This window comes from Hyalella azteca, unplaced genomic scaffold (assembly GCF_000764305.2).
Source record: "Hyalella azteca isolate HAZT.00-mixed unplaced genomic scaffold, Hazt_2.0.2 contig10672, whole genome shotgun sequence".
Taxonomy (NCBI): domain Eukaryota; kingdom Metazoa; phylum Arthropoda; class Malacostraca; order Amphipoda; family Hyalellidae; genus Hyalella; species Hyalella azteca.
In genome coordinates this window covers 66,656-77,571 of record NW_025940701.1, presented here as the reverse complement: position 1 = coordinate 77,571, position 10,916 = coordinate 66,656, and the positions used below count along the sequence as shown (strand labels likewise).

The window sequence follows — 10,916 nt, the reverse complement described above, 5'->3', positions numbered from 1 at the left end:
ATGTTGCATTGTTTTTTGTTGCATTGAGATTTAATTTCTTTTGATAGTATTTTTGAATACTATGCGTCTCTATACATAATTTAAATCACTTTTCCTGTTAAGTTTGTGTACTTACATACATTAAAATACGATTTTTCAAGTGTATGAATATTTATTTCCCCCCACTGTAGGTAGGTTTTGCAGCTTATGATTTTCGTTGTATTCTTGACTGTACTAATCACTGATTTATCTGTGTTCTAGAATTTTCGAACTGACGATGGAGCTGGACTCCGAAACGTTTTCTTTAAAGATACTATGAAATTTTGTGGTGTTTTCTTTGCTATTAAGTTTTTAATGAAGTAAGCCTGCAGGCACCCACCAAAGCTGGGCGCAGACTGCAGCGTCATGTCGCGCACCACGGCCGTAGAGAAGCCCGACCACCCCAGCAAGAAGCGGTGCGACCACCTGAGACAGCCAACTTGCTTCAGGAATGTCGACTCTTAAATTTCCGATCATTGAATTATTTATGCAGACAATTTTCCAATTAATAGAGATATCGTGCAAATAATTTGCATGGAATGGACCTTTTGAATGAAGCGGAGTCTGCCGTGGCAACGCAGCGCTCCACGACGCTCTCCAGCCAGTCGCAGTACGACTCCAGCTGCGCTCCAGATTCCAGCAGGCGCTCGAACTCCGCCGAAACTGGAGCGACCGTCGTCCAGTACATGGAGGAATAGTGGCATGGAGGAATAGTGGCATGTAAGAGTGGTGGCATGGAGGAATGGTGTCATGGTAGAGTGGTGGCATGGAAGAGTGGTGGCATGGAAGAGTGGTGACATGGAAGAGTGGTGGCATGGAGGAATGGTGGCAGGTGAGAATGGTGGCATGGAGGAATAGTGGCATGGAGGAATGGTGGCATGGAGGAATGGTGGCATGTGAGAATGGTGGCATGTGAGAATGGTGGCATGGAGGAATAGTGGCATGGAGGAATAGTGGCGTGGAAGAATGATGGCATGATAACGTAAATAAACGTCAAGATAAGTACTAATTAAAAGCGAAAATTTTCTTAAATCTATAATCTAAATTTCGAAATTGCGAGCATTTTTCTTCTGAAATTTAATAATGCATTCATATGGGAGATTTTCTACACTATTGAAGTAGTATCACTGATCGGAAATAATTTATTATTACCTCCACTGACCTTTACCCTTGGTGTTCAATGAGGGATGGATCGACATTAAAGCAATCTCAATCGATGCATGAGCACAGATACTAAAACAATCTCAACTTACACTTAACCATCAACACCAATAAGTCCCAGACAAATTTTAGCTATAAGATTGTCAACCCGCCACAGCTGATGTATGAGGCCCAGCTAATGTAATATTCTATGTATGAGGTACGACGGAAAACTCTAATTCTTCTCAGAAATTTTAGTTTCTTTTGTGGTTGAGCCACACATCTTCCCAAGGTGCACTAAGGGCTCTGTTAGCTCCAGTGTAGTAAAGAGTTCTAGACGAGCCTCACTGCACCCTAGAAGCACCCCAATCGAGGTGAAGTGATAGACCCTGCATGTAGACCCTCTGTTAGACCCTACATGTAGACCCTCTGTTAGACCCTGCATGTGGACCCTCTGTTAGACCCTACATGTAGACCCTCTGTTAGACCCTACATGTAGACCCTCTGTTAGACCCTGCATGTAGACCCTCTGTTAGACCCTACATGTAGACCCTCTGTTAGACCCTACATGTAGACCCTCTGTTAGACCCTACATGTAGACCCTCTGTTAGACCCTACATGTAGACCCTCTCTTAGACCCTACATGTAGACCCTCTGTTAGACCCTACATGTAGACCCTCTGTTAGACCCTACATGTAGACCCTCTGTTAGACCCTACATGTGCAGTAAAGAGGTCTAGGCGAGCCTCACGAGCACGGATGAGCTGCAAGTGTGCAGCGTGCGGGGTGGTGGCTGCAGAGGCCGTGCAGCGCTGCAGAGCTGCTGCACTCTGTTGTGCTGCACTCTGCACCTCCACGCGACGCCAATCATGCAGCATCTGCCACATGTAGAGTGAGTTGGGTTGTGCAATATCCTAAGCATATAAAATAAATATAATATAAATTGAATTGTTTCAAAGATTTTAGAGTTTTGTAAAAAAGACATATACTTTCTTGTAACAAAAAAGTCATAGTTATTAAATTGTAAATTTTCAACAACATTAGGCTGGAAAGCGCTAAGGTCATAACGGGGTGCTCTGAAGGAAAATAAAAATATTCTCTTTTATCTATGTTCGTAACTATATACCGCCCTTACAAAATATCGATGTGAGCACGACTCTGCAACAGGTATTACCTAATAATTGGAAAGCATGAAATTCGATTGCTTAAAAATCGGACAGCGCCTAGGCGCCTGTATAGGAGTCGCTACACTCGGCTTAAAATTACTAGTTTGGGTCTGATTGCTCACCCGACGGAAATCAGCTTCTGAGGCCATACTTTCAAAACTCGCTAAGTGAACGTAAGTACTTACGCTCTATTTTCTTGACTATGATTGGTGGATTTTGCTTGAAAGGCCGTCAATGATTGGCTGATGAACGTACGATCTCTTAACTTTTTTGAAAGTATAGGCCCTGGTCAGAATCGAACCTTCCGACTTAATAGTGCCTAAAGTACGTGCGTAATTTTATCATGGAGGTTCCAGATGAAATTTAGAAAATCCAACTCGATAGGATTGCGTGTAATTCAGTTTGCACCAACTGTGCATGCAAAATGAATAATTTTTGTATAAAAAATGAAATAAATAATAGTTGGGTTAATTCGTGTGAAACAAGGGTCGGCTGATTACGAGTCATACCGCAATGGCAAGATGCTTAGAGGAAATATACACTTTGAGGCAGATATTGAGACGGCTGATTGATGTGATCTCCAGGCTCTAGGTGGCCCCTGTTCCAGAGTCGGGCCTGCATCTGAATATTTTTTTTTATCAGATGGCTGAGCCAGAATAGTTGCATTAAAATAACTCTCACGTTCGGTATGATTCAGTTTCAATCAACCATACTCATAATACTCATGCACATGACACTCAAAACAACCTTCAAGTTCGGTATGATTCAGCTTCAATCAACCATACTCATAATGTACAACCACATAGGTGATATCAGCATGTCTAGGTAGCGTGATGTATATACAAGCACCTGTTGAGTGACATAAGCATGTCTAGGTAGCGTGATGCGTGTAAATGTACCTGTTGAGTGATATCAGCATGTCTAGGTAGCGTGATGTATATACAAGCACCTGTTGGGTGACGTCAGCAGATCTGAGCAGCAGGCGAGCCGCCTGGCACAGCTGGTTGAGGGACGCCTGACGCCTCAACTGACGACACAATCGCTGACACTCTGTTGAAAGTGGCAGATGCTTGACATAGAGACAGCAATTTGAAATAATTTCATATAATCGACATTGTGACATATGATAAATGTTGTGAACGCAACATTTGCTTTAGAGTAGTAGCTTAATTCCGTGGTCTTGCGGAACATTTTCGCTCATTAGTAACTTGTCAGCTGCAGAGTAAAGACCGAACTATCAGGAACGAATTTTGGTAAGCCTAGTTCTCTTGTTTGAATATTTCTTTGTCGTTTAGAAGCCATTGTAATTACTTTATTATTTGCGAATATTGTGTATATATTCAATAACCTTTTGTTTTTGTATAAATTTTTGTATTTGTACCGGTTTCTTTCCAGAAACCGTGTCATCTGGGATTGTGAAGAAAAAGAATGAAACTTGATGCACGTGTATTTAATTAATCCTGCCTTAGACAACAGTTGCGCTGAAAAGCAATAAATAGTCCGCAACAATAAACTAACTGACAAGTACAAGACTTTGGAATGGCAGTTATACATACAGACAGTTTCTGACTGGAACAACTACTAGAAGACTTGACAACACAACCGACGCGAACCATAATAAGAAGTTGAAAATGTCGGGTTACTATGCTAGCCATGACTACATCTTGGTAATCTTGATACTTGTTTGGGACGTAGCAGTCCCAGGCCACGATGGATATAACATATATAATATAACGGCCACGACTACTCCTCGAACCCATAACATTAAATTTTAATGTTTGTTTGGATGTTTATTCTATAATAACTACCCCAAGTAGTAATAATAAATCGGATATATAATACTTAATGTTTGTTGGGATATTTATTCTATAATAACTACCTCAAGTAGTAGTAGTAATAATAATGAATGGGATATATAAAAGCGACTTACGCTGCATTTTGACAGCTCGCAACGGCGCGGGCACCCCAGCGAGCGCGCGCTCCAGCCAGCGCTCGAAGTCTGCCGCAAACTGTCGGATCATCTGGACCACGGACTCCGGCGCTGGCTGCCGGTGTAATGATGTTGTTACAGGACATTTGTTATCATCTGGACCACGGACTCCAATCTCAATATTAATAAAAAATGTTAATGAATGTCACCAAAATTCGTTATATTCATAAAATGATTAGCTTGATATAAATAAAAAATATTAACGAATATCACCACAATTTTTATATGTATACAATGATTATCTTAATATAAGTAAAAGATGTTAATGAATGCCGCCAATATTCTTTATATTTATACAATGATTATCTTAATATAAATAAAAAATTTTAATATATATCACAATTCGAGCCTGGGGCCAACTTCACCTTGAGGACGGAGGGGAGGAGGGCGGCGGCCAGGGCCCTGTAGAGGAGGCCATCACAGAGCCCCACGAGGCTGAGGACACAGTTGCTGGGGAGCAGTGGCCTCATCGAGCAGGGCAGACACTGCCAGAACTGCAGCACCAACCCCGCCACCTGCCAGTGATATGTGTGGCAGTGATACGTGTGGCAGTGATACGTGTGGCAGTGATACGTGTGGCAGTGATACGTGTGGCAGTGATACGTGTGGCAGTGAGACGTGTTGACACATGACGTGTTGACACACGACGTGTTGACACATGACGTGTTAACACACGACGTGTTGACACATCACACACCTCATCAAAGGCAACACGCAGCACGGCGTCCAGCAGGCGGCGACAGTGGTGCGTGTAGAGCGTCAGCAGAGACTCCACCTGTCGCCACAGGCGGAAGAAGATGGTGTAATATATAATATATTATTATATATATAGTAATATATATTATATATATTATATAATATATTATTATATATATATAATAATATATATAATACCTCGTTGTAATGGTGTTGTCGCACCAACACCATTAATACGAGGATATACACTCCAGCGTACACATACCATATACACAATTTAACAATTAATATGTGGGAAATTAATTAATAAAATTAATAAATATGCGAAATTCATTAATATATGGGAACAATTAATATGTGCGAAGACGTCGGCCAATTATAAGGTTTTACATAGAGTGTCAGCAGAGACTATACCTGTCGCACCAACACTATTATTATTATTATTATTATTATTATTATTATTATTACTATTATTATTATTATTATTATTATTATTATCATTACTATTACTATTACTATTATTATTATTATTATTATTATTATTACTATTACTATTACTAATATTATTATTATTATTATTATCATTACTATTACTATTATTATTATTATTATTATTATTATTATCATTACTATTACTATTATTATTATTAGGCTATACACTCCAGCGTACAGTTTACCAATAATATTGCTATCCTGCCATTAATTTGTTCAAAGACCGACACTAGAGAATTTTAATTTTTCTATAATAGTCCCTGATGTAAAATTATTCTCTACTAATCGAGTTATTTCTTCAAAGTTTCAAAGTGATTTTCTTCTTCATATTACAATATCTTATGTAAATTAGCGCTCTAAACATCTGCATTGAACTGAAGTAAATAAATGAAGGATTTATTGATCTACGAGTTCTTAAAAATAAAAATTATATATACTTTATACTTTATATTTTTTATATACTTTATATAAATTATATATAAATTTTCGCCACAACAATAATAAATTTCAAGTATGATATTATATGATCAATTAATATGTTATATCATATCAAAGATACCATTAATCATACCAATGATATAAATCACATTACAAAATATTTTAAATCACACAATGAATGTGATTATCACTTTATATGTGGTAAATATGTATCCAGGAGGTATTAAAGAAAACATGTATGGTGATTATATCATGGTATATAACTTAACTATATGAAGAGTACGTTTATACGCACAATTAGACCTAACTACTTAGGAACACGTTAGTTCTACACGTATAGTTCACAGCATATAGTTTAGTTTATAGTATAGCATTAGTTTATCACAGCATCGTATACTATAAACTGGTAGTAAACTAGAATATTAGTTTATCACAGCATATAGTTTAGTTTATAGTATATAGTACACAGTATAGTATATCATATAGTATATAGTTCACAGTATAGAATATTATATAGTATATAGTTCACAGTATAGTATATTATATAGTATATAGTTCACAGTATATTATTTAATACAGTATATAGTTCACAGTATAGTATATCATATAGTATATAGTTCACAGTATATTATTTAATACAGTATATAGTTCACAGTATAGTATATAATATAGTATATAGTTCACAGTATATTATTTAATACAGTATATAGTTCACAGTATAGTATATTATATAGTATATAGTTCACAGTATATTATTTAATACAGTATATAGTACACAGTATAGTATATCATGTAGTATATAGATCACATTATAGTATACTATATAGTATATAGTTCACAATATATTATTTAATACAGTATATAGTTCACAGTATAGTATATTATATAGTATATAGTTCACAGTATATTATATAATATAGTATATAGTTCACAGCATAGTATATTATATAGTATATATTACACAGTTTAGTATAGTATATAGTACTATATAATATATAGTATATAGTTGGCAGCATAGTATATAATATAGCATATAGTACACAGTATAGGATACTATATAATATATAGATGACAGTAAAGTATATAATATAGCACAGTTCTCTCTAGTGCCGTACCTTGTCGCGGCTGACAGACGGCGGCAGCTGGAGGTCAGCGCTGGTGGGGAAGTCAGGCAAGATGGCTGACAGCGACGCGCTGATGTTGCCCCCCAGCGCCGGGGAGTCGGGGGGCGGTAGGGGGGCGGCGTGGGGGTCGTCATCGCCCTCGGGGGCGGCGCCCCACGACAGCTTCCCGGGCTCCTTCTTGAGGTCCGGGGCAATGTGGAACAGCCTCCCCGATGACATCGTTGGCGCTCCAAGCATGAACGCGTTCAAAAACAGACTAGATAAAGCTATGGAAAAATATATGTTCAGATTTGAAATGATTAGCGCTATATCGAACCCTGTTGAAGTCTGGAAGATATTTCAAACTATCGTAAATCATGAAAAAATACGGTCAAATGACACGATTTTAGATCTTCTATGAACAAGGCACGAAAAGGAAAAGAATCGGCGACAGGCCACATCAGGCCTACTCTTCAGCGCCGAGATCTCTATGTTATGTTATGTTATGTGTGCTAGTGAACTATCATGTTTTAGGTAATGTATTGCGTATTAGATGACGTTTTATTATGCATTTAAAATTATTTGACTTGTTTTTTTAAACGCCACAGTTATGTGAATTTGGCACAGTGTGGCGTATTGGGCGAAGTATTATGCTGAGTCTTGCAAGTTCGAATAATGTACCATGTCGTAAACGAAAGCCGAAGTGACTCATTTATAACTTTGAAATAAAATACGATTAGATAAATTTGAAATATTTTAATTTGAAAATATAGTAAATAGAGGGTGATACTTTATTCAACATGAACGCAACCTCCTGCAACAAAATTACACTGCTTCGAAAACAGTAACACTACAACGTGAAGAGAATATAGTCATATGTGAATATCTTACACATACATGAACTAATTACAAAATACTCACGACGAGGAGAGTAATTCTAGGTCTTGAAGGTACATGAGCCGAGCCAATTCTAATATTATTCATTAATTCTAGAGCGAAGTCCCTTAAACTACATGTAGTACGGAATACGATGTACATGTGAGCGCTAAAACAGAAATTTCACGACACATCACACCTGCTAGTATCATGAATAACATCAATGGTATCTTGAGCTGGTATCTTGAACTGCAGTACCGGCAATAATCCCCTCAAAGGTCAGAACTACACGACGACGTCCAAACTATTTTTTCAAATATTTTAACAGCATTTACGACGAGCGAAGAACCTCCTAAAATATCCTTAGCCGGCAGGGAATAACGAGGGAATAACGCCAGAAATTTGGGGTGCAATAACGGAGGGGGTGCAAGAGGTGAGAGGGGGGCGAGGGCGTCGCCATGACAACGGAAGATCAGAGACCATAGCGACGAAAATTTTCGTCTCACCAAATTTCTCAGACCCAAAAAAGAGAGGAAGACTTCCTCAAATTCGAGGGACCTGAGGCTGGCAAGCAGGGGGGAGGTAGGGGAAGATGGAGGGAGCGAGTTCCCGGGCTCGAAAATACGCGAGATTTGATTCCAAAATACGCGAGATTTGATCCCAAAATACGCGAGATTTCATCCCAAAATACGCGAGATTTGATCCCCAAATACGCGAGATTTGATCCAAAATACGCGAGATTTGATCCCAAAATACGCGAGATTTGATCCCAAAATACGCGAGATTTGATCCCAAAATGCGCGAGATTTGATCCCCAAATACGCGAGAACTTGCAGGTCATAAAAGTTAGGCCGCCTTGGGGGGCGCAATAAGGGACATGGCTGATGCGCCGTCAGCCTGACATGTATACCGTTGATGTGCATGAGTGCTCACGGTCGGTAGCTGCACAACGGCTGATAAATAATAACTGCTGATATGGATCGAATTATCAGTAACTATAACTGCTGATGTGGACCCTTTTATCATTAACCATGCAGATGAATGTGAAACATTTTCCGTTTTCGCGTGCGTTCAAAGCTAGTACAGTAAAACACTGAAATTCGACCGCATCAGAGCTCAACATAATCGAGATTCGACGCAAAATTTTGACGAAATCGTGCTTCAGAAATCGAAGAAAGTTTTAAAATCAACGACACGCACGTCACCAACGTGAACAAATGCCGATCTGCTTCGCTTATCCGCCGCCAGTTGGCATCCGGGATACAATTGAACATTATTTTAAATGCGTAACATTGTACCCATTTACATTCAGCCTTTTGTTGGTTGCGAAGCAACAACGATGGTCTTCACGTAATTCTAACATTAATGTGTAATTAATATGAGTGCCATTAAATTGAACACAGTAAATTTTAATTCTAACCTGCTAGTAAGACAAAAAGGCGGAATCCGCGATTCGTCAATGCCCGATCATTGGGTTAAAATTACTGTGCATTGCTCAGTAAAAAGTGTAAACATCTATACTCATCAAAAGGTACACTGTACAAAATAATTTAGTCAAGGTACCTAATTTATGATGAGCGTCTCTGCGCCATGCCACATTGTGCGGGGTCAAGACTCTACATTACACGTGATAGAAGTGCAACAAAGAGAACTATTCCAAACGACATCAGCAGCAAAAAATGCTGGAGAGCTCAGAGCTGCGGCTCTGAGCTTAATATGAATGGCCATTAATAAAATTAATATGAATGGCCGTTAATTGCTACAGCATTTAACGGCACTGGCTGTTCATCACATGCATAAATATTTAAAGAATATTCTTCGAAGATTCTTTTGGACCTGAAGCATTCTTACATGGAGCTGTTGCCGGCCCTTGGAGTAGCTGATGTCGAAGTACTTGGAGCAGCGTTACCTGGAGTTACCACGCCTGGAGTAGCTGATATCGAAGTACTTGGAGCCCTCCCTGATGGCTATACCATAGTAGTGGTAGCGGCTCTGGCCGCGGGTGCCCAGGCGGCGCGTCGTCAGACCAGGGAACTGCTGCCGGATGATCTGAACAAGGGACGCGGGCACGACAAGTTTTAACTCTTAGAGTCTTTTTCTCTTATTTTCATCAATTTACAACGTTCTAAATCCAATAAAATTTACATAAAAGCTAATGAATTCATACGAAACCTATATGGGAATAGGTAAATGATTATTAACGTCCGTCTTCACTGTTGAAAATTCCATTGAGGTCAGATAAAATACTTTTCAAACGACGCCTCGATATGATTTACCCTACCATGTGTGATCTTTTTAAATCTATGATGAAACTTGAAGCACTTTTGCTAAAATATAATTAATCTTCTAGCTAAGTTAACAGACTGGATTTAAAACATATTCTAGTCACCACAAACACGAATAAACTTATATTTTTACCCCGTACTTCGTTTAAAATAAATTACAGAGCAATTCTGGCGCAGCGCAGCTAATGTTAACAGACTGTATTTAATACATATTCTAGTCACCAGAAACACGAACAAACTTATATTTCTACCCCGTACTGCGTTTAAAATATATTATAGAGCAACTCTGGCTTAGCGCAGCTCGAGTTACCTTGCCGAAAGACGCAGCGTTGACAGGCCTGAGGGCGGCGGCGGCGCAGAAGTCGACGTAGTGGCGGTAGAGCGCGTTGCGCGGGATGCAGACGCCCTCCGCCGTCTCGTAGTTCTCCTTGAGCCACGACAGCGTCGCCGGCGTCGAGTGCGGCCGCAGCATCGTCAGTAGGAGGGCTTTTTAGCGCGGCAACTGCAGCAGGTGACGAAGTCTTAGGGTACGCACACAGTGAAAGCAGGTTTTCCCGCGCGGGCAACCTGCTCCAATCTGCCACAAGAATGAACATAGGATAATAATGTAAGTGTTCACAGTGAAAACCTGTACGAATAGGCTTCTGTATTCTATGGTTTCAGGCGCCAGCCTGAGCAGGTAACCAGCACGCTGGAAACCTGCTTTTACTGTG

The 10,916-nt window shown here is 39.4% G+C and overlaps 1 protein-coding gene across 1 annotated transcript in view; it reads right to left on the bottom strand.

Moving 5' to 3' along the window:
• The window catches only part of LOC108671133 (DNA-binding protein RFX6), a 16,958-nt gene extending 6,277 nt beyond the window's left edge, over positions 1-10,681 (bottom strand). Inside the window, exons 1-10 of the mRNA XM_018158613.2 lie at positions 10,514-10,681; positions 9,828-9,967; positions 7,055-7,268; positions 5,011-5,088; positions 4,679-4,828; positions 4,254-4,368; positions 3,273-3,373; positions 1,909-2,071; positions 564-681; positions 359-444 (exon numbers count right to left, since the gene is read on the bottom strand). Of these exons, the coding sequence (XP_018014102.1) occupies positions 359-444; positions 564-681; positions 1,909-2,071; positions 3,273-3,373; positions 4,254-4,368; positions 4,679-4,828; positions 5,011-5,088; positions 7,055-7,268; positions 9,828-9,967; positions 10,514-10,675 (1,327 nt within the window). The 5' untranslated portion in view covers positions 10,676-10,681. The remainder of the gene's footprint in view (positions 1-358; positions 445-563; positions 682-1,908; positions 2,072-3,272; positions 3,374-4,253; positions 4,369-4,678; positions 4,829-5,010; positions 5,089-7,054; positions 7,269-9,827; positions 9,968-10,513) is intronic.
• Between the last annotated feature and the right edge of the window lie 235 nt (positions 10,682-10,916).